At 45.6% G+C, this 23,532-nt stretch overlaps 1 protein-coding gene across 4 annotated transcripts in view; it reads right to left on the bottom strand.

Moving 5' to 3' along the window:
* Nucleotides 1–23,532, bottom strand: part of TOP2B (DNA topoisomerase II beta) — a 683,650-nt gene that overhangs the window by 152,900 nt on the left and 507,218 nt on the right. For all 4 annotated transcript variants that reach the window (XM_086942134.1, XM_086942133.1, XM_086942135.1 and 1 more), the window contains exons 24-25: nt 15,679–15,874; nt 8,176–8,267 (exon numbers count right to left, since the gene is read on the bottom strand). In XM_086942134.1, coding sequence (XP_086798260.1) covers nt 8,176–8,267; nt 15,679–15,874 — 288 coding nt within the window. The remainder of the gene's footprint in view (nt 1–8,175; nt 8,268–15,678; nt 15,875–23,532) is intronic.

Here is a 23,532-nt window from a genome sequence, read left to right as displayed (position 1 = left end):
AGCCTTTGGGCCTTCCTTCTGGAGTGCTTCTTGAAAATGAGCATCGGCGGCGCCAGGCGCGCCTACATCGGTACCAGAGTTGAAGGGGGACCTTCAGTTGCAGCCAGCGAACCGCACAAAGCCAGGAAGGCGTCGGCCAAAACCTGACGGCACCAGAGCTTGTGCGATCGGCGTCAAGAACCTCAGCGCCGGGAGATGCCAAGACAGAGTGGAAGTTGGAAGTTTATTTTGGTACTGTCGAGCACGAGTAACACAACGAGAGCAAATGTATTTAGTTACATGAAGTCGGGCATAGGCATGTAACTAAGAAGATAGCAAGTTTTTTGTGGTGTTGTTGAACAGTAGGGTTGTAAAGCGAGCTAGATGGTTGAGCCCCATGTAGTCAGATATATCCCTTATAGTAGTGGATAGCGATTTGTCCTAGGTTAAGATGGCGCAGTGGTAAGCCAGCCTTTAGATGCACGTTACGCCGAATAGTCCGTCATTGATATCTATGACGCGGTAGACTCATCAGTAAGACATAAGACGAGGTGTAATGGCGGCGATATCGGATGAAGTTGAGACAACAGTAGTATCGTACAAGCGGGCAGGACGTCCAGTAAAGGTAATTACAGGGCATTGATGGAATTGTTAGCGTTTAGAGTAACTTAATGTTGTAATTAGTGGCGGTTAGTAATGGCGATGTTTTCGATCTTTCATTTATTTTTTAGATCTGACAGTGCAGCTTAAAGGTATGTGTTCACCAAGTTGCGGTAACATTTAGTATACAAGCGTTTGGGGGATAGTGATGATTATAACATACATCACACATGTTTTTGTTGGAAAGAGAATCATTTCAGCAGCCACTCAGGTATGTTGACAAGTCTCGATTAGTTATGGCGCAGAATGTTATTTGGAATAGTCAGTGTCAGTCTCACAGTGCCTCTATTGCCATCTGACTATCTGCAAGCAACAGAGCACGACAATGGCAGCAGAAAAGATAGCAAATGGCCTCTAGAGTCTGACTCTTTGTTGGGAGACTAGCATGCGTTCCTTGGAAGCTGCGCACTTGAGTGTTTTTGTCAGCGCAGTTAGACTGGTGTCATCCAGCAGCTTTCGGGCATGCCACGGCTCTCAAAGAATAGTGCATCAATGAGGCCGATCCTAGAGAGTAGCATGTGAGGGTACTGCGGCTCTCTCCCTGCCAAGGTCCTCAAGCAAATCCTGTGCGCTGCACATCACTCTTAAGCTGTAGCCCCATGCGCAGTGCTGCACTCCAATCTGCTGCCTTGTGTGCGGCGCTGCACTATAAGCTGCCCTGTGTCCAGTGTTCCAATCTAAGCTGCTGCCCAGTATGCGCAGCAGCACTCTAATCTACTGCCACGTGCGCAGTGCTCCATTGTAAGCTGCTGCGCAGTGCTCCATTGTAAGCTGCTGTGCAGTGCTGCACTCCAAGCTGCTTCCCCGTGCTGCAATATCCACTCCTTTGTGTCTCCTTTCTGGCCTCTTCCTACTTAACTTTTCATCCTTTCTCGTTTAATCCCATTTCCACCTTCTCAAAACCCCTTCGAGCACTGTTATCTTAACATTTGTGTTTCTCTCTGTCTATGTCATTTACTTCAGACCCTCACAAACACTCACCCTCACACACCCACACCCCCCTCACACACCCTTACCCTCAATCACCCTCACACACCCCCTCACTCTTACACCCCTCAACCTCACAACCCCTCACCCTCAACCTCACAACACCTCACCCTCAACACCACACCCCCTCACCCTCACACCCCTCCCCCTCACACACCCTCACCCCGTCACCCTCCCTCTCACACCCTCTCTCACCCTCACCTTTACCCTCACACACCCGCTCACACCCTTGCACCCCCTCACCCTCTCACCCTCACATCCTCTCACCCTCTCACCCTCACACCCTCTCCCCCGTCACCTACACCCCATCATCCTCACACCCCCTCACCCTCACACCCCCTCACCCTCACACCCCCTCACCCTCCCTCACCCCTCCACACACCCTAACCTTCAAACCCCCTCATCCTCACGAACACCCACACCCCCTCTCCCTCACCCATTTGACCCTCACAACCCTCACACAACCTCACTCACCCACATACCCCCTGAACCTCACACACACTCACTACCCCTCACTCTAACCCCCCACCCTCACTTCATCCCCGTCACTCACACACCCCCACACCCCCTCATCCCCACACCCCCTCATCCCCACACCCCCTCATCCCCACACCCCCTCATCCCCACACCCCCTTACAACCCCTCACCCTTACACCCCCTCACCCTTACCTTACTCACCTCACCCTCACACCCCCTCACCCTCAAAACCCCTCACCCACATACACCCTCACCCTCCCTCACCCCTCCACACACCCTCACCTTCAAACACCCCCACCTTCAAACACCCTCACCTTCAAACACCCTCACCTTCAAACACCCTCACCTTCAAACACCCTCACCTTCAAACACCCTCACCTTCAAACACCCTCACCTTCAAACACCCTCACCTTCAAACACCCTCACCTTCAAACACCCTCACCTTCAAACACCCTCACCTTCAAACACCCTCACCTTCAAACACCCTCACCTTCAAACACCCTCACCTTCAAACACCCTCACCTTCAAACACCCTCACCTTCAAGCACCCTCACCTTCAAGCACCCTCACCTTCAAGCACCCTCACCTTCAAACCCCCTCACCTTCAAACCCCCTCACCTTCAAACCCCCTCACCTTCAAACCCCCTCACCTTCAAACCCCCTCACCTTCAAACCCCCTCACCTTCAAACCCCCTCACCTTCAAACCCCCTCACCTTCAAACCCCCTCACCTTCAAACCCCCTCACCTTCAAACCCCCTCACCTTCAAACCCCCTCACCTTCAAACCCCCTCACCTTCAAACCCCCTCACCTTCAAACCCCCTCACACCCCCTCACCCTCACAACCCTCTCACCCTCACACAACCTCACTCACCCACATACCCCCTCAACCTCACACACCCTCACCCCACACCTCCCCCCTCACTCACTCCCCCCCCTCACTCACTCACTCCCCCCCACTCACTCACTCCCCCCCACTCACTCACTCCCCCCCCACTCACTCACTCCCCCCTCACTCACCCCCCCTCACTCACTCACTCCCCCCCCCTCACTCACTCACTCCCCCCCTCACTCACTCACCCCCCCTCACTCACTCACTCCCCCCCTCACTCACTCACTCCACCCTCACTCACTCACTCCACCCTCACTCACTCACTCCACCCCCACTCACTCACTCACTCCCCCCTCACTCACCTCACTCACTCCCCCCTCACTCACCTCACTCACTCACTCCACCCTCACTCACTCACTCCACCCTCACTCACTCACTCCACCCTCACTCACTCACTCCACCCTCACTCACTCACTCACCCCTCACTCACTCCCTCACTCACTCCACCCTCACTCACTCCACCCTCACTCACTCCACCCTCACTCACTCCACCCTCACTCACTCCACCCTCACTCACCCCCCCTCACTCACTCACTCCCCCCCCCTCACTCACTCACTCCACCCTCACTCACTCACTCCACCCTCACTCACTCACTCCACCCCCACTCACTCACTCACTCCCCCCTCACTCACCTCACTCACTCACTCCACCCTCACTCACTCACTCCACCCTCACTCACTCACTCCACCCTCACTCACTCACTCCACCCTCACTCACTCACTCCACCCCTCACTCACTCCACCCTCACTCACTCCCCCCTCACTCACTCACCCCCCTCACTCACTCACTCACCCCCCTCACTCACTCACTCACCTCACTCACTCCACCCTCACTCACTCACTCCACCCTCACTCACTCCACCCTCACTCACTCCACCCTCACTCACTCCACCCTCATTCACTCACTCCACCCTCACTCACTCCACCCTCACTCACTCACTCACTCCACCCTCACTCACTCACTCCACCCTCACTCACTCACCCCTCACTCACTCACTCACTCCACCCTCACTCACTCACTCACTCCACCCTCACTCACTCACCACTCACTCACTCCACACTCACTCACTCACTCCACCCTCACTCACCCCTCACTCACTCACTCACTCCACCCTCACTCACTCACTCACTCCACCCTCACTCACTCATTCAACCCTCACTCACTCCTCACTCACTCCACCCTCACTCACTCACCAATCAACCCTCACTCACCACTCACTCCACCCTCACTCACTCCACCCTCACTCACTCACTCACTCCACCCTCACTCACTCACTCCACCCTCACTCACTCCACCCTCACTCACTCCACCCTCACTCCACTCACTCCACCCTCACTCCACTCACTCCACCCTCACTCCACTCACTCCACCCTCACTCCACTCACTCCACCCTCACTCCACTCACTCCACTCACACCCCCTCACACCCCCTCACTCACCCTCACACCCCCTCATCCCCACACACCCTCAGCCTCACCCCCCCTCATCCCCACACACCCTCACAACCCCTCACACCCCCTCACCCCCTCACACACCCCCACTCACCCTCACACACCCCCACTCACTCACCCTCACACACCCCCACTCACCCTCACATTCCATCATACCCCCTCATCCTCACACCCCCCTCACACCCTCACCCACCCTCAGTCTCACATCCCCTCACACACCCTCACCCTCACCCACCCTCACATCCCCCTCACCCACACCCTCACACACCCTCACCAGCATAGCATAGCATAACAAACGTAGCATAGCATACCAAAAAACGCATAGGATAGCAAAACATAGCATGGCAAAACAAAACGTAGCATAGCATACCATAAGAAAATATAGCATAACAAACCAAAGCATAGCATAACAAAGCATAGCAAACCATAGCAGAACAAACCATAGCAGAACAAACCATAGCAGAACAAACTATAGCAGAACAAACCATAGCAGAACAAACCATAGCAGAACAAACCATAGCAGAACAAACCATAGCAGAACAAACCATAGCAGAACAAACCATAGCAGAACAAACCATAGCAGAACAAACCATAGCAGAACAAACCATAGCAGAACAAACCTTAGCAGAACAAACCTTAGCAGAACAAACCTTAGCAGAACAAACCTTAGCAGAACAAACCTTAGCAGAACAAACCTTAGCAGAACAAACCTTAGCAGAACAAACCTTAGCAGAACAAACCTTAGCAGAACAAACCTTAACAGAACAAACCTTAGCAGAAAAAACCTTAGCAGAAAAAACCTTAGCAGAAAAAACCTTAGCAGAACAAACCATAGCAGAACAAACCATAGCAGAACAAACCATAGCAGAACAAACCATAGCAGAACAAACCATAGCAGAACAAACCATAGCAGAACAAACCATAGCAGAACAAAACAAAACCTAGCACAGCATAACAAAGCATAGTATAGCAAAATACAACAAAACATAACAATACACAACAAAGCTTAGCATAACAAAACAAAGCATAGGATAGCAAAACAAAACATAGCATAACAAAACACAACACATAGCATAACAAAACATAGCAAAACACAACAAAACCAAGCATAGCTTAACAAAACAACAAAACATAGCATAGAAAAACAAAGCATATAGTAGCATCGCAAAACATAGCACAGCATACCAAACACAATAAAACATAGCACAACAAAACATAGCACAGCAAAACAAACCATAGCATATCATAAAGCGTAGCATAGCAAAACATAGCATAGCATAACAAAAAACAGCATAGCATAACAAAAAACAGCATAGCATAACAAAAAACAGCATAGCATAACAAATCAAAGCATAGGATAGCAAAACAAAACATAGCGTAGCATACAGCATCACTCAGCACCACCACAGCATCACTCAGGGGCACCACCACAGCATCACTCAGGGGCACCACAACATCACTCAGCACCACCACAGCATCAATCTGTGCAACCATTCAACAACAACTGGTTCAAATATGTTCTCTCAATGTTTCAAGCTTTATTACAAATGTAACAAATAGATGTTAATATTTCACTTCTGTTCTTGGATTTTCGTAACAATAAAATACACTGAACATAATCTTCACAACAGTTATTTACAAAAGTTTAAGCTATTGCCATTATAAATTACAATAACTTATTTAGGTATTAATATAAAAAATTAAAAGCCATTGTTATTTGTAATATCAATACATGTAAGTCGCGTAAATACGACATATTGCATTACAAATGCTATAGGTGTCACATTTGCGAAAGTTATAACTATTGGCATTGTAAATGACAAAGCTAATAATTTAGCTATTTTCAAAAAGAAAACAAATAAAAAATGTGTAATTTACAATACCAATAGCTCAAAATTTCCTAATGCGAGACCTATTGCATTGCAAATGCTTGTTTTAATTGTGCTCACTTCCTGTGTACATTTGCAACAGAAGAGCAATGCAGTTTTATTTTAGACTCATTTGGCTGTTTGGTAGTAGGAGGTAAAGATTTTTGTATCAGAGCACAAAAATGTTCTCCTTTATATGGAGTGTGGTATGCTTGTCTGAACCAGGGAAAAACGTTTTTAAACACAAGGCCCTTAACATTTGCCAGCCACACATACTCTCAATGGAAAAATAAGAATATTTAGCATCTCACAGTCAAGATGCAAGTAGAGCAATGGGACTATTGGCCCTAGTTTCGAGAATGCTCTCTCGACTCTCAGCACAGTGGAAACTCCTCCGCAGAAAGATACTGATCATGTAACACTTTAAATAGTTCTGACAGAGCTGAGGCCATGTTCTGTCATGAACGAGAAAACCTTAACTGGTCAATTTAGGCTGTAGGGAACTGAGAATGAAGTATTAATTCGAAGCCGCCAGAGATTGGTGGGGTGGTTGTAGGAGATGGAAATATTATTTGGAGATGAAATTATTTATGGGTTGTAACAATTTCTTGGCAGTAGGTGCTTTACTATTCTGAGAAGCTCCTGTGAGATGGAGAAGGAATCCTAAGTATTCTGGGTTTTGGATGGGAGCTCTTGCTGAGGTGTATATTTGGGCAGTTTTTAGCCCCTGATGATTGAAACTACGAGCCAAGGTGAGGAGCCCATTGGACATTTTTTGCGAAGTAGAAACTGGGCCCGTACAGGATGACGAGATCTTTGTTCATGAATATTTAAATTGATCTTTAAGAGTTTTAATAGTTTATCAGTGTGGTTTTGTTCAACTTAAATTTATGGTTTTGGAAAGTTAGTATGCAAGTCTTTCTTGTTGATCTTTGTCTGGATTTACTATAAGTGGATTTGTGTGCCTTTTTTTGTTAAAGATTTTAGATCATTCTCTTTGGTGACAAAGGAATGTCCAAATCTTTAAAGCTAGAATTTGGTGTAAAATCCTAGGGCAATTGACAATTGGCAGGACTGGTCAAACGCTTAATCAAGTCTAGGGTCAAGTCAAATCTCATGATAAAGTTTAAAAAGCACTTGAGACGTGTAAGATAGGAAGATGTTTATTTGAGGGGATAGATTAGGGTGTTCCGATTACATACTCTCATGCAGGTGTTTTCATTGGACAATCTGGCTGTGTATTCTGCCAACTGCTCTGTCAATTTTCAGTGAATGTGGGGGATCTCTAAATTATATAAATGTAAGTGGATCCAATGATGAAAACGCAGGTGCTGCTTTTAGGCATTCAAAAGACTTGTGCTAAGAGGTGGGTACAGCTTTGCAGTCTAGACCTTTTTACTAACTTTCATACCTCCCATTAATTTGGGGGAGCAGTGTGGTACCAGTATCTCCAATATGAATTGAGTGATCATGTTTAGCCAGGATTCTACTACATTATATTAAGGTTATGCAGGTGATGAATGTGGTGAACTGTGAATGGTCTACTTTTGGTGGTCTGACATTTCAAAGCTTGCAGTTTAGAATAAAGGATATTGGGTCATCCTAGTAAACTAGTCCTATATCAACCAATAACTTTATCAGCGAACTAATGAGAGCAATTGATAAATAAATGCTGGTACTAAGCGCTGTAATAAACAACCATTATGTGAATGAAACTCCCTCTTCAAATTCTGTTTGAAAGAAAAATATGTTCTAGCACATTTTTTCTAGTTAGTATGCAAGGTTAATCATTAATGCTTTTATTTATTTAAATGTGCCAGATAGTCTTCGTTAATTTTCAATAAATCTGCAAAAATGCTTACCTTTTCCTGTGCTTCTTTCCAAGCTTTAACCGGGTCAGATTCAAATCCTTTCTGTACCAACATTTGGATCAAATCCCTCTTCGACTTGTTCTCTAGGAGAAAGTAATAGTTTTAGGGCAACAAATACAAATTCAACTTTTCAAATTTACACTGCAGGTCCTTGTGTGACTTTCCCATTTTGCAGTCAAATTTATATTACAGTTTAATTGAATCACAGTATATGCAATCCCTCAGGATTCAAGAATAAAGCTGCAATGTTCAAAGGCTTTCTCAAACCCAACCACCGACTAATGGAAATTGCAAGCTCCAGAAAAATAAGTAATTTGAACAAAAATAACGGAGGAGCAGAAGTCAGAGAGCAAAGCCAATTAGCATGTCACAAGTTTTTTCGCTGCTACCAGTGTTAAAAAGTGCAGTCCCAGCCTGAGAGTCGACAGCTGTACTAGTTACAAGCTGTCATGAATAATTAGACAGGAGGGGAATCGCAGGCATGAACAATATCTAGCAGGACAGAATTTGTTGTTTTACAGGTTCCTGCTCAGGTTGTCCACATTCCAGTTCTGAAGCCCGCCAGATCAAAGTTAAATAACTTTTTTTTATTTCAAAGTATTTTTATTGATTTTTAATTAACAGATACATTAGCATTACTGTTGCAGGGTTAGCCAAACTTCGCATGTATTACGGTGATTATAGGTACATGGGATATATGCTTAGCTGAACCCCTTTACATGGCTTTCAGGAAAAATAGGGACAGGTTGATGGAAAGAAAGAGACAGAAAAGACAGAGGTGAAAGCAGGGTATGGGAAAGGCTCTATAGTGGTGAGTCTAATTGGGGTTATAGTCAAATGACATCCCACTGGTTAACCTACGTCGCAAATTGCAGACACGCTCCCCCCTCCCCCCCCCCCCCCCCCCCACCCCCCTCTTTGGTCCTCATCGGGCTTTGGTGAGGGCGTTCCAGTGTCTCCCGTTCCCCAACCCTGAGGGGGGGCCGGGATGTATTCAAGGAGGTTCGCAAGAGTCTAGGTATGTGTCGAGTGACTCCCACATCCCCTGGTTGCTGGCCTCCAGGGTGAGTTCTGCAGAGCAATGTTGTCTGCCTTTGCAGGCTGAGTGTCCTGGTGCAGAACTAAACAAAGAGTCGACATAGCACACATCCCTGTGTGCCATGCCCACAAACACACTGCCCTGGCATACATCAGTCACCCCTCTAGCTGGGTGAACTATGACAGTGGCATGGGCACAGGTACATGAGCCCTGTGCCCCTACAGTACCCAGGGCCATTCCTGGGCACTGTAAGTGCAGTGATGCCTTAAGAGTACATGGTGCTGGGAGATTGTCATTACGAACTCCACAGCACCACAATGGCTACACTGAAGACGGAGAAGTTTGATATTAAACTGCTCAGCACATTAAACTCACACTGATGCGAGTGTGGGTTTGAATGCCAAATGCAGGACAGAGGGCAACTTACAGTTGCCCCCTGAACCTAACCTACAATCCACGTCTTGTCTGAGAGGCTGCCTAGGTTGCCACACAGCAGACATGTTGCTCTCCTGGGCCTGCAACAATGCATGTCCTGGGCAAGGTGCTAGGTCTCCTCCCCCAGGATGGACAGGGGAAGCTTCAAAGGCGTAAACACTGCTTGCATGTTTTGTAAACACAAATAAAAGGCATTATCATTTACAATGACAATTGCTCAAACTCTTGTAAATGCGAGACCTATTGCATTGCAAATGCTTGTTTAAATAAGCTCTCAAGGTATTTGGAAAATGTGATGCAGGGAACTCACGCTTCATCCAAAAACCATAAAGGAAGGAGGTAAGAATTTACTGATTACTATATTATAGGAGCATGAACACTGGTAACCTGCTTGATGCATGAACAATAAAAAAATTCTAAAATGAAACAGCGTATTTAACACTTTCAATGCTCATGACGAGCTGAGCTCGTCATGAGGCACAGTGCTCCGGTGCTCGTGACGAGCTCAGCTCGTCATGAGCCGTGGAACGCTCACACGCGGGGATAATTCCCTTGCTGTCCTGAGCATTCCACGGAAACAGGTGCAGTTGTGAGGAGCTCAGCTCGTCATGAGCACATAAGCACTGTGCCTCATGACGATCTGAGCTCGTCATGAGCATGGGGGCACTGTGCGTGCCCCCCGCCCCCCAGCACAGCGGGGGGGTTACATTCTGTAAATATCAGAATTTCAAACATGCCTATGCTTACTCCAATCTACTGGTACACACTTTGTGTTGTGCTTTATATTGCTTTTAAATGTACTTAAACGATTTCTATAGCTGCATTTTAAACACTACGGTGTTTCTGGGGGATAACAATTTCTGTAAATATCAGCATTTCTAACATGCATATGCTTACTGCAATGTTCTGTTACCCCCTTCGTATTTAACTTGATATTTCGTTAGAACGCAAAGGTTTTTGGTAGCTGCATTTGAAATTTTTTACGGTGTTTCCTGGGGATTTTTAATAGCTTCCCAATCTTTCCTTCGTTTGCAAACATCACTAAAGGCTTAGTCCAAAGATGTGCGCTATCCTTCGCGGTCTTTATCACCTACTAGAGAGTATGGCTGTGATGTTTTTTTGGCTAAAAACAGGTTCAGGGAACTCTTTAACAATATTCATCCAAGTGAGAGTGTTTTTTCTCCAGTCATCAAACATGTTGGTATAAAACGTTCAGTCTGTCTGCTACACAAGTCTATTGTTGCACATTCTCCAAACATGTAGGTACGGAGCAAATTCTACGCTGCCGATGTGGTGCTTACATAGGGAAGGCTGCGGCAAGCGACTGTGAAGATCGTAAAAGCCTTTCATGTCAGACAAACATGGGAGATCCACAACGGGAAAGTCTTCAGCAATGAAACCCGCGTGCAAAGTGAAAGCATGCCAGGCGCGCACTGTGTTGAAATGTCGCGTGCACGTGATGTGTCTGTACGTGTGCACATATCCAGTCTCAATTCCTAACAAAGCGACGACAATAGATCTCGCCAAGGCATGCAGCGCATCCGCTGCACCGCTAGGCAAGACCTAAAAACTAAGGGCAACCCTGGGTCAAATGGTGGCGAAGAGAAACATTGCACAACTATGGAAGGTAGCAACATCAATAAAGCTTAACGCCTGGAAAGTAGATATGGACTGGTGCATGATCAGGGAAAGAACTGTTTACGTTGCAAGCAGCTGCCCAATAAAGTGGATTAATGTTTGGGGAAAATGGAATGCATATTGTGGATATATATGTGAGCCCCCTGTTCTTCCTTCACAAGACGATCCAACAACACCATAATTGTAACAACTCATGCTGTTTTGACGGAAAATTGTCTTGTAATGTGCAATTGTAATCACCGTAACCCTAAAATCCGTACCTTGAAGTATGTAGTTGGGTGAAGCTCTGACCATCTCATGTTTAACAAAAAAGAACTGTTAAAAATTTTTTTAAAAAGAGTGATCCTGGGAGACCGGATTAGGAAGGCTTTGAGGTGTAGGGGACATTGGCTGTTCGGGTCTACTACTAGCTTACTGACCTACGAAGCCGGAATGACCCGCGTCCATGGCTCTTCAGAGGTTGAACTTGCCGTCTGGCCAGGGGAGGGTTGGCGTAGCCACGAAAGGAGCAAAAATTGGATGAAGCTCTGGGGGCAGTAGTGAGGCCCAAAGACTTGCTCGAGGCACACAAGTTTTTAAAGCGCTCACGGGCAGCTTTCGCCTTCTCTCCAAAGAAACGGGAGCCATCGTACGGCATGTCCATGAGGTTGGTCTGGACAGCCCTCGAAAATCCAGAGGTTCTCAGCCAGGCGTGGCGTCGCACCGCCACCGGCGTGAAAATCTCTCTACCTAGCAAGTCCATTGTGTCAAAGTCACATCTGATTGTGAACTTAGCAACATCCCTCCCGTCTGATATAGCCTGGGTGTTGGAAAGTGGGTTATTGGTAGGGGCAAATGTAGGTCTGCCTCTGGCCGTCTCCCGGCCCTGCAAAGGGAGGGAAACTAGGGGCTAACCAGGCACTCGCTCTGCAGAGCTGGGCCTCGTCGCCAATGTTCCTCTGCCACGCGTTCAGACGTGCGGGCGCGGTCGCAGCACGCTACGACTTCTTGTGTTTTTTGTATTGCCTCTTACCTGACTTCAACGATTTCGACAGAGGACTGACTCACCAGAGCGATGCTCGAACCTTCCTCTCGACAGAGACCTGGAACGGGATCGAGAGCAACGAGGCGACCGCCGAGGTGCAGGCCGCCATGCTGCCAGAAGTTTTAGGGACCGCTCCGTGAAAGCCTTCAGCGCCATGGCCCAACAATCGAAGCACATCTTGGAGTTGTAGTCTCGCTCCAGGCACCAAAGAAGGACCAGATGGGGGTACGTGACTGACATGGCGCCTTGACCGCACCAGGCGGCTTGAATCCCGAAGTCTTCTTTCTTGACATGACACACCTACACACCAACAAAGTCAACAAAAAGTCGTAAAAAGCCTGTCAAAAAATGACAAGGGATAGCTTTCTTTAACGGATCGGCGCGGATGCCGTGGAAAGAAAATAACTCACATTAGGCGCCTGAGTGGCGGCTTTATATGGACATCACGACGGCGAACAACGCAGACGTCACGCGGAGTTGACCAACACCATCTACCGCAACGCAGGAGTACTGCTGTGAAAAATCTTCCGTATCCAGCCTGATGCCTGGAAGTTCAAAGGTAAGGATCTGTGTCTAGATGTCTCTATCAGATAAACCTGACGCCTAAAGACACCTCTGCACCCGACACCCCTGGGCCTTGGAGAAGAGGATCAAAGGTGCCTCCCCTCCCTGAGTATTGCACGGCCAAAGACCACTTGCTGGCTCAGCCCAAGTGGCCTCCTGGCCAGAGCTTGTAGCTTCTTTCCGCAGTGACTGATCTCCATTGAAATACATTGGGCTCTCGGCGCAGTTTTACACCCTGCACCCAGCTGCAGTTGGTGGAGCTCTGTTGGTACTGTCTTGAACCTTGGCCACCACAACTTATCTCCTGGAGATTGGTCTTGTAAGTTGCTGTACTATACCCGTTTGCAGAGCTTGTTCTTCCTACCGTAGGATAACATTGCAGAACTCAGAAATTGCTCTGTGTCCAATTTTTAAAGTGAGAAGAGTTTATATAAATAGGTGTGGATCTGTTTTTTGAGTCATATGTGCTATTTATTAATCATTGTATTTATTTGCAAATGTGTTGCTCTCCTCTGTGTTAAGCCTAAGGCTGCTCGACCACACTACCACAAATAGAGCACTTTGGGTTTTGCATTGAGCCATGTACACTTTTGGGGAACCCCTGTAGTAAATGCACGGTATTACCACCTAGTGATAATTTTATACAAAGCCAGCTTCCTACAGTGGTGTAGAGTTCATTGGCGTAGAGTGGTACAGAGTGCAGTAGAGTGGTGTAGAGTGCATTGATTTTCGGTAGAGTGGCACTGAGTGCAGTGGTGCAGAGTAGATTATTGCAGAGCAGAGTGCAATGGTGCAGAGTAGATTGTTGCAGAGGTGAGTGCAGTAGTGCAGAGTAGATTGTTTCAGAAGTGAGTGCAGTGGCGCAGAGTAGACTAAAGTGGTGTAGAGGGGACTGGCATAGAGTGCAGTTTTGCAAAGTAGGGTGGTGCAGAGTGCAGTGGTGCATAGAAGAGTAGTTTGGGGTAGAGTGCATTGGCATAGAGTAAAGTGGAAGGGAGTAGAGTCGGAGTGTGGAGTGGTGCAAATAAGAATGCAGAGAGGTATTATGGAGTGGCACTATTTAAAGTGAAAAGAGTTTATATTTGAATAGGTACTTATCAGAACGATTTTTATCTGATACCTAAACATATACAAAGATACTTGCAATTTTTATAAATTAGTGTGGATCTCTTTTTTGAGGAGTTGTGTGCTGTTAACCAATCATTGTGTATTTGCAAATGTGTTGCTCTCTATGTTAAGCCGAAGGCTGCTCGACCACACTACCCCCTGCTAGAGCACTTTGGGCTTGCATAGCTAGCCCCAGTCTACTCATAAGGGAACACCCAGACTCTCCATACGGTATATCAGATTTTTGATATATCACATATAGAGCCAGTTTCCGATACTATGCCAGCACAGGCGGCTCAAGCAGCATAAACGGCGAGGGCAGTCAAAGTGGTGGAGGCACCTTTCCTACCGAAAGCAACCCTGGACACGTTTCCACCATCTGTTTCCATGTAGTGTACGCAAAAGGCATATCAATCGCTTCAGGTTCTTTGTAGTAATGATGTGGCCTAAATGATGGAGGTGGGTGGTGAGCTAAAAAAGTTTGTGACTGACAGTAACATTCTTGGTTGCCCTCTGTTCCTTCAAACTGCCCTCCTGAAATTTGGGCATATAAAGCACATCTAGTAGAACAAAACTGTACAGTCTACAAGGCGATGATCTGATCACTTTTATCAGCTTCCAACTCCGATTACAGAATCTGGGTCAGCAAACTTGCGTTCACATTTATTGGCAAAAAGGAGACTGGAGCAGAAATGTAGTTTACTATGTAGGTAGCACTGTTCTACAATGCCGGTTGATAGTTAAGGGATATGTTGGGTCGACACCAACAGGACCATTTGTAGGTTCATCGACGATGGGAGGAGAGATATCCTTGGAGTTGTCCATTTTCAAAGTATTGACCCAATTCACCAATACATTTGTGATTAGATAAACCATGTATGCTTTCGCTTATTGCTCCAATGCTTTAGTATGAAAGCGGAAGGAATTTTTTCATACTCTGTATCGTACAAAGTCAAGATGCAATGTCAATTAGGAAGACAAGGGCGCTGATCTTTCTATTACTCAATTTAATTTAGTAAGGCATTTTCTTTCTTCACCTTTTATTTCTTCCAAATGTACATTTATCGACGACTATTTCTTTTTTGAGTATTTAATGACAAATTTATTGAGGCCCATTTCCAAACACTGCCCATTTCTCTAAAGACTAATGGTTCTTACAGTATTGTGCTATATAGATTGAGTGTTAAAATTCCAAAGTGACTACGTCTGAGGCCGACTTGTCCTGCAGTGGCACTTAAGATTTCCCTGCTTGTATGCTTTGAAGATGATGTACTGATGTTACATTTTACTGCAAGTTCGGGACTTATATGTAACTTTAAGATTATAAAGCTCTGTTTCAGAGGTTTTGTTTCATTGTTGATTTCATGCTCAAACAATGCCCGAATCCGTTTTGGAAAGAATATGACAAAATTACATGTGAAGCATTCATCACTTTGCTCATGTGTACTTTTGCCTGCCTCTGCACAAGAGGAACCTTCAAAAACTAAGCCACAGCAGAAAAACGAACTAAAATGAAGATCAGTCAGATGACTTCAGTATCATGGAAGGGAGGAAGGAAATAGCAGGACACAAATTGGATAAACATAAAATAACTGAGAAAGTACATACATATGTTTATATCTTCTATTTAAAAGGTCACAAGAAAGGATTCCAGTTACATCCGTCAAAAGTAAAATGTAGGATTTACCAATTGTTATCTTTCCCTGTATCTTCTCCAGAATGAAACGGGCTTGGTTGGAGAGCTTGGCAACTTCCGCCCCAAGCATTCCTACCAGCCAATCCTTTCGTAATGAATAATACTGCAATCGCAAGTCGAAGAACTCCTTCAGAATGTCTTGCACAGTTTCATATTTCTTCAAACAACCCATGTGATCAAACAGTACCTGCACAAGAGAAGTATTGGTTAGTGGGGAGTTAGTAGTCACTAGATGGACTGTATGAATCTGCATTGGTGTCAAGCAAGTTGAGAGTAAATCAGATTTCAAGTGAATGCGAGTTTTGTGAAACAAATTTGCAATTAAAAAATAATGTGCATTTGAACATACACAGCCTGCCCCTATGGCAAAGGCGCTCATAAGTATGCTTCTTTGAGAGGAAGGAAGCATGACCATGATGAATCTGCAGAATGTAAGAATATTTTATCTGCCAGTTAATTAAATCATCAACCATGTCGCTTATAAAGCACTTTATTACTCCTGTTGGGTCATGCGTGGAAGTGGCTTTGAATAGTAATTCATTCTGTATTTAAGAACAGCCTGGCTGCATTTAAACATGGCTACATTTAGTAGTAGGCAATGTAACGTGCATAGGGCCTAAAAAGTAACTGAAGGAACAGTTATTCTAATTGCGTGCACTTAATTGGCATATTTTCTCTAAGAATTTCACATTTTGACACTGTCCAAACTAACAGAAGAGAAAGAAAATACTTCACTTATCTTGTGCACCTATTGTAACAGGTGCAGCAATGGAGATTACATTGTGGACATTCTTCTTAGAAGGAGGAAGAAAGAAGTAGCATATGGTTCTGCAAAAGGTGCATTATTTGCACATTTTTGCTGCAAGCTAGAGCGGAGCACGAATGACCCCTTCTCGCTTCATGAGACCCCATTAGCGATAAAAGTAGAAAAGGTACATGTGCAGGAGGCACGGTCAGACGCAGACCAGTTGGTGAAGGGAGATGCTGAATTCAGACTAATGCAATGACAGCATAAGGTATGCAGAGAAAGCATAAGTGACTTGGCATGACCATGTTATGTTATATTATATTGATTTGTATAGCGCACTAATCACCAGAGAGGGTATGCAGGCGCTTGGGCAGGTATGTAGGTTTGTGGTCCTCAAGGAGCTTATATGAATTGCCAGTTCTTCAGCTTCTTGCGGAACTCTTGAAGTGAGGGGGAGGATCTGAGGTTGTTACATGTTTTGAGTGCGATGTAGGACAATGAGACATCCAATTTTACTTTTGTGGATCCGGGAAATGTGTGCGAGAGTGAGCAAGAGCATAGGTGTCTGGTGGGTTAGTGAAAGTATATACAGCTGTTCAGGTATTCTGGTCTTGTAGGGCTTTGTATACGTGAATGAAAAGTTTGGATTTGCTGTGCTTGTGAATGGGGAGCAAGTGGAGTTTCCTGAGGAACGGTGCAATGTGCAAGTTGTGTGGGAGGTTGAGTAGGAGTCTTGCAGCAGTGTTCCTGAGTCTGTAGGGCTTGTTTAGAGCTTCTGGCATAGAGCGTGCTGCCATAGTCCAGCCAACTGGTGAGGAGTGCTTGTGGGAGAACAAATGGTGCTCTGAGTCAACCATTTGGACATTTTTTACAGCATGCGTAGATATGGAATAAGGAGGTGCACACTGAATTGACTTGAACCGTCATGCTGAGCTGGTCGTCTAGGCTAATCCCTAGATTTCTTGCATGGTATGTGGGTGTGGGTAAAGGTCCTTGCTCTGACAGCCACCAGGTAGAGTCCCATGGGGAGGTCTTGCTACAGAAGACCAATACTTCCATCTTGCCGGAGTTGAGCTTCAGGCAGTTGGATCGCATCCAGTCTGCTATCATGGTCATGTAGTTGGGGAGTTTGTTCTGGAAGTGGTTGTTTTGTCCGGCAGGGAGAGGATGAATATTGTGTCTTCGGCATAGAGGACAGTGATGTCTTGTGATCAGATTATGTTGGCTAGCGGTGTCATGTATATGTTGAAAAGGGTGCGGCTGAGGGACGATCTCTGTGCGACTCCGCACATGAATTTTAGTCTGATGTGATGGGCATCGGCCCGACCGTTTGGGTAATTTGCGTGAGGAAGGAACAGATCCATCAGAGCGTATCTACGTTTGCCAATCATGTAAAGTATGGAATAGAATGGTGCTAGATAAAACTTAAATATTAATCAGAAAACCATGGCATATTCTTCACCTTGAAAGACCACACTCAATACTGTCAAGTCACTGAGAAGGTCAACAAAATGAAGCCTCAAATCTGCTTGTAAAGAAATACAATTGTAAACAGAAAGACCATAACTGGCACTTTCCAATTAATCATGAATTTTGTTAGATGTGAAGAGAGGTCAAGGATGCCACACAATTACTATGAAAATAGACCCTGGCAATGAAAAGAGTAATAACAGACTTCTTTCAAGGTCCAATTCCTTCAGAGCTAGGTATGAGCAAAGTGACAGAACAGAATGCAATCAATCATCATTTGCCCACTTTACAATCTATTCAGCCATACCAGAGTTGTTTTTTAGATCTAATTTGTCTACACAATAAAAACAAAATATCCTAAAATTTAGCCTTCATAATCTTGCCTCTGCTGTGAGTGTGCAGGAAGATAAAAAGAACCGCCGGTAAATGCCCAGGTAAAGAAAACAAATAATTGGTAATACTTGTGAAGGTGGTAGCCAACTTAAGCATGTGCAGAAGACCGAACAAGGAAGCAGAAGTTGGGATGTTGCATGTGCCACATGAATAAAATAACAGTGCTGTGTGCATTCTTGCTTAGGTTATCAACTATGATACAAAGCACCTAATGCTTCCACCCTCCTCCAGTCTCAAATGGAGATATCAGTACAGATTCTACAGGCATTAAATAATGAACAAGCTACTTACCTTCGGTAATGATATATCTGTAAGAAACAGTAGTTAGTATTAGATTCCTTACCTTAGAATATCCCCAGGCGTCAGACTGGATCCGAAAATTTTTGCGTAGCAGTACCCTTGCGCGTCGGTAGGTGTCGTCTGCGGCTCTGCGTCAGTCGTCGGCGCCGTGATAACGTCGTCAGAGTACTTAGACGCCGCCTCCGCGTGCTGATGTCAGTTCTTAGACACAGCTTTTCCGCACCAGAAACGCAGAACCATGTTAACAAGCATTTGCAATGCAATAGGTCTCGCATTAGGAAAGTTTGAGCTATTGGTATTGTAAATGACACATTTTTTATTTATGTGTTGGTTTTGAAAATAGCAAAATTAATACCTTTGTCATGTAAAATTCCAATAGTTATAACTTTTGCAAATGTGACACCTATAGCATTTGTAATGCAATACGTGTTGTATTTACGTGACTTAGATGTATTGATATTACAAATAACAATGGCTTTTAATTTTGTAAATAATTAATACTTAAATAAAAGTTATTGTAATTTATAATGGCAATAGCTTAAACTTTTGTAAATAACTTTTGTGAAGATTATGTTCAGTGTATTTTATTGGGACGAAAATCCATGGAACAGAAGTGAAATATTAACATATTTTTGTGACATTTGTAATGAAGCTTGAAACATTGATAGAACATATTTGAACCAGTTGTTGAATGGTTGCACAGATTGATGTTGTGGTGGCGACGAGTGATGCTGTGGCAGTGCATAGTGATGTTGTGGTGCCCCTGAGCGATGCTGTGCTGATGCAATAGATAGAATGAGTGCGATAGACAGAGTGAGGACGATAGATAGATTGAGGGCGATAGAAGATAGAGAAATTTACTGCCTAGTAAACCACCTAGAATGCAGAGTGGAGTTACTAGGTTTAGGTTTAATATAATATAACGAAAAGAAAATGGAAGTTCTTAGCGTACATATCTGATAATACTGTATTACATTTGAACTTTATTATGGAGAAGGATTCAAGTTGACAGAGTCGAACACTATAAGAAGATGGGTGGGCTTTGAGTAAATTGTCCTATTCCTCGGTGAAATATGGGACACGAAGTTAAACATTTTCAAGGTTGGTTATTGTTTTAGCTTTTCGTTCTGCCCTGTTCAGTGTTCTATTCTATGTCTACTTAAATCAGTAGACCTACCCAATCTCTTTTAGCTCGTCATCTGTGCCTGAAATTACGTCATTGGTGATTAGGGGCCTGATTTACAATTTGTGAAGGACATCTCGTTTGTCTAATTACAAGGGATTGCATAATTTCAGACTTGCAATAGGCCGGATGGATATCCCTTAAGTTTGTGTCATAATAACCCACCCCTCCGTATCCATATCAGCCCCCTTTCTAGTGTTTGGCGGATGGGCCAGAACCTCTCTTCCTTCGAGCGAGCTGAGGTTAGAGAAAACAAGACCATGCAGTGGTGATTCCGCTCTAAGAGCCAAAACTGTCAGGTTCATTATAGAACGAGCCTTTGGTCAAAGTCGCTTCCATAATTCGACTGCCTGCTAATGCTCAGTAGACATGTTTTTCCCAGCGTTGCACATGAAAATGTATATTTAGACCCAACCATCACCAGGTTGGTCTCTCTGGAATTCAGTACTTACCAGCTCATGAATGACTTGCAGGTAGAGTGAGCATTTTTTGGCAGTTACTCGATTACACTACTGTTGGAAGGTTCGATAAAATGTCATTGGACCAAGAAAAGCTGACTTTTCTTGTTGTCCTGTCTGATCAACAATATACAGCTAACCTTAACCAGCCCCTTAGTCTATCACTGGAAAGGATCTAAGGTCTAAAATTAGATGGGCATACATTCATTCTATTGCTTCCTTGGCAGCCTCAGTAAAGAGGCCAGAGATTGAATGGGCCCAGATGCACAGGTATATTTCCCTCTTCTCCCTCAGGCAGCACATCATTGCAGAGTATGTCCTGCTGCTGCTGCTCACAATACCAACATGAAAACAGCAAAAAAAGAACTGCTTCCAGGAAGGGTGCATAAGGAGTGGGCAGGTCTGTGATTAAAAAAAGATCAGAAGAAGCCAGGTTTGTGGGCAGGGTCTGCGTGGCGATTTTGAAAGCTTTGTTTGCGGTTTTTAATTGGGGGTTGAAAGCAATGTGGGAAAGAGCAGAGGAAGTGAGCAGGCAGACACAGAAGCCAAACAGTCTGTGTAGCTGCCTTTAAAAGAGCACTAATTAGTGGCGGAAATGTTAGGGGGTCTCGAGGAGCCCCTGTAGGATGCGGTGACGGGGCTTATCAAAGAGGCATTGAAAGGGTTGGCTCCCCCCAGTAGGCAACCTGTCTGTCCTTTAGATACATTTCAAAGGCATGCACAGGCAGACCTGGGCTATGTGAGGGCTCGTGGAAGGGCTGGATGTTTAACACCGCGCCTCAGAGGACATCAAAGGGGCGCCGCCAAAGTGAGATGTGCACCTCTCGGGGGGGCCTTTGGCGGAGGGGGCTGCTCTGTACTCCTGCAGTCTGACTGGTGAGCGGCAGAAAGCAAAGGCTGCTTTTGTATGGTCCGTTTGGCCTCCATGTTCATTTGTAGTGGTAAGGCGGTGGCACTCGGAGCCCTGACTGGCTAGATTGTGTGCACTTGGGTGGACCTGCGCCGGCTACCAGTCTGCACTGGTGGGGACGAGCAGCTCCTTCGACTGGTTTTCGAAGCACTAGTTCACAAGTGGGACAGTCGAACCTAATGTTTAGTACGTTTCGCAACTGGTGTGCTTGTAGGACGAGATTCCTCCAGAAGACCTGGACATATGGAGGCTAAGAAGTGACGCAAAGACTGCATGTTTTGCAGTCCCGTCAGCAATATAACGCAGTCACAGATCCTGGGCCAAAAATAATACTTACGTTTTCGCTTTTAATATTGTATGCCGCAATTTTATTTTTTATTTTTAAAAAAATGTACATACTAGAAAGTTATTACTCTTCAAGAAACTGAGGAAGCAAATCGCGAGGACACTTTTCAAATGACTAAATACAAATATAAAAAATACATTCTTTCATATTACTTCATTGGCAGCCTCAGTAAAGAGGCCAGAGATTGAATGGGCCCAGATGCACACGTATATTTCCCTCTTCTCCCTCAGGCAGCACATGATACCCACACACGGCTCACTGAGACGAGAACATCAAAGGGGAGAAAGGAGGGGTGAGTGCCCGCTGAAGTGACAAGAAGGACTGGGCGAGAAGGGATGGGGGATGCCAGCAGGGAAAGTGATGGGGAGAGGGGCATGCGAGGGATGCACGCGCGCCCGTTCACATGCACTGAAGCTCCCCCTCGATACGTGGCTTTTACAGAATTAAACAGAAATCAGTTCTGTTAAATACATTTTTTTTAAAAAGCAGGATAGTCAGATACTGTGAAAAGGCAATGCCATGTGTCCACAAATCGTGCATTTGACCAATGGTGCACACAAAAATGCAAACGCCCTGCTCAATTTGGAAGAAATAGATTTCAAACATTTGTAAAAGTGAAATATTTTCGGTCGACTAGAAATTCGGTGCCCTGAAATAACCAACAAGAGAAACAACGAGAACGGCGTCAGTGATGAGTTGTGCGCCCCTTTCCAATTTGAAAGTGTGATTTTGTGGAGGTCTGCATGTAATTTAAAATATAAGCACAAGAGAAAGGCGCGTTCTGAAAGAAAACAAGAGAAAAAACGAGCACGGCGTCAGTGATGAAAGAGTTGTGCGCCCGTGTTAATTTGAAAGTGTGATTTTGCGGAGGTCTGCATGTAATTTAAACAAGCTCTCTGCATTGCTGTGGGGGAGGGGGGGTGTCTGGGGGGCGGAAAGCATTAGAGGAAGTCTCACTGCTAAAAAAAAAACAAGCTCGTGCACAGGAACATGCACTTTAACACACTGATGGAGACCAAAAGGCGGCCGGGCTGTACAATGCTGTCACGTTTTGAAGGCATGAGTTTGGCCTAGGCTGGAAGCAAGGAGCACGGCGAGCAGGGAGGGGCTGGAGAGGTGAGGGCACAAAGAAAAAAAATGCGAGTCACGGCCTGGCGCCCGTGAAGTGTGAAGCAGTGGGCGGGGAAGCAGGAGCAAATGGTAAGGGGAGCCTTTGAAGAGCAAGACAGGGGGATAGAAGCACGTTCACGAGCACGTGCACTTCTACAAATCCTCAGCTTTCTGGTTTGACGGCAATAGGTCTCTCTACGAGACCTAAAAACCAACACTGGTGCTATTGAAACTCGGGCCCTGAAAGGGGATGACCTTAACCCTAGATATCGGTTTGCAGAACGGGGAGAATTGGTGGGGCGGTAAGGATTCTAATACTAACTACTGTTTCTTACAGATATATCGTTACCGAAGGTAAGTAACTTGTTCATCTGAAAGAAACAGGTTAGTATTAGATTCCTTACCTTAGAATAGATACCCCATCAATACCAACCCCGGAGGAGGGTCTGCGAACCAATAATCACACCAGAAAGTCCTGGAGGACGAACAGCCAAAAAAGCCTTCCCTCCGGACTTGGCAGTCCAGGCAGTAGTGTCTTGCAAACGTGTGCAGCGAGGCCCACATAGCTGCCTGACAAATGTCCTGCAAGGGGACTCCCCCGCCCAGGGCAGTAGTCGCCGCCGTGGGCCGAGTGGAATGGGCCCTCAGCCTAATAGGAGGCTCCTTCTTTGCCAAGGAGTAACAAGCCTTGATACACAAGACGACCCACCAAGAGATGGTCCGATTGTGTACCGCCCTTCCCTTCTTAGCGCCCACGTAACCAACAAAGAGTTTGTCATCCACCGGGAACTGGCGTGTGCGATCCAGATAGAATGAGAGCGCACGTTTTGGGTCCAGACGGTGGAGCCGCTCTTCCTCTTTAGAGGGATGGGGTGGTGGAAAGAAGGTGGGAAAGGTGATTGACTGCCCGATGTGAAAGGCTGTGAC

This window comes from Lissotriton vulgaris, chromosome 10 (assembly GCF_964263255.1).
Source record: "Lissotriton vulgaris chromosome 10, aLisVul1.2, whole genome shotgun sequence".
Classification (NCBI taxonomy): domain Eukaryota; kingdom Metazoa; phylum Chordata; class Amphibia; order Caudata; family Salamandridae; genus Lissotriton; species Lissotriton vulgaris.
This window is presented reverse-complemented; position numbering and strand designations above follow the sequence as displayed.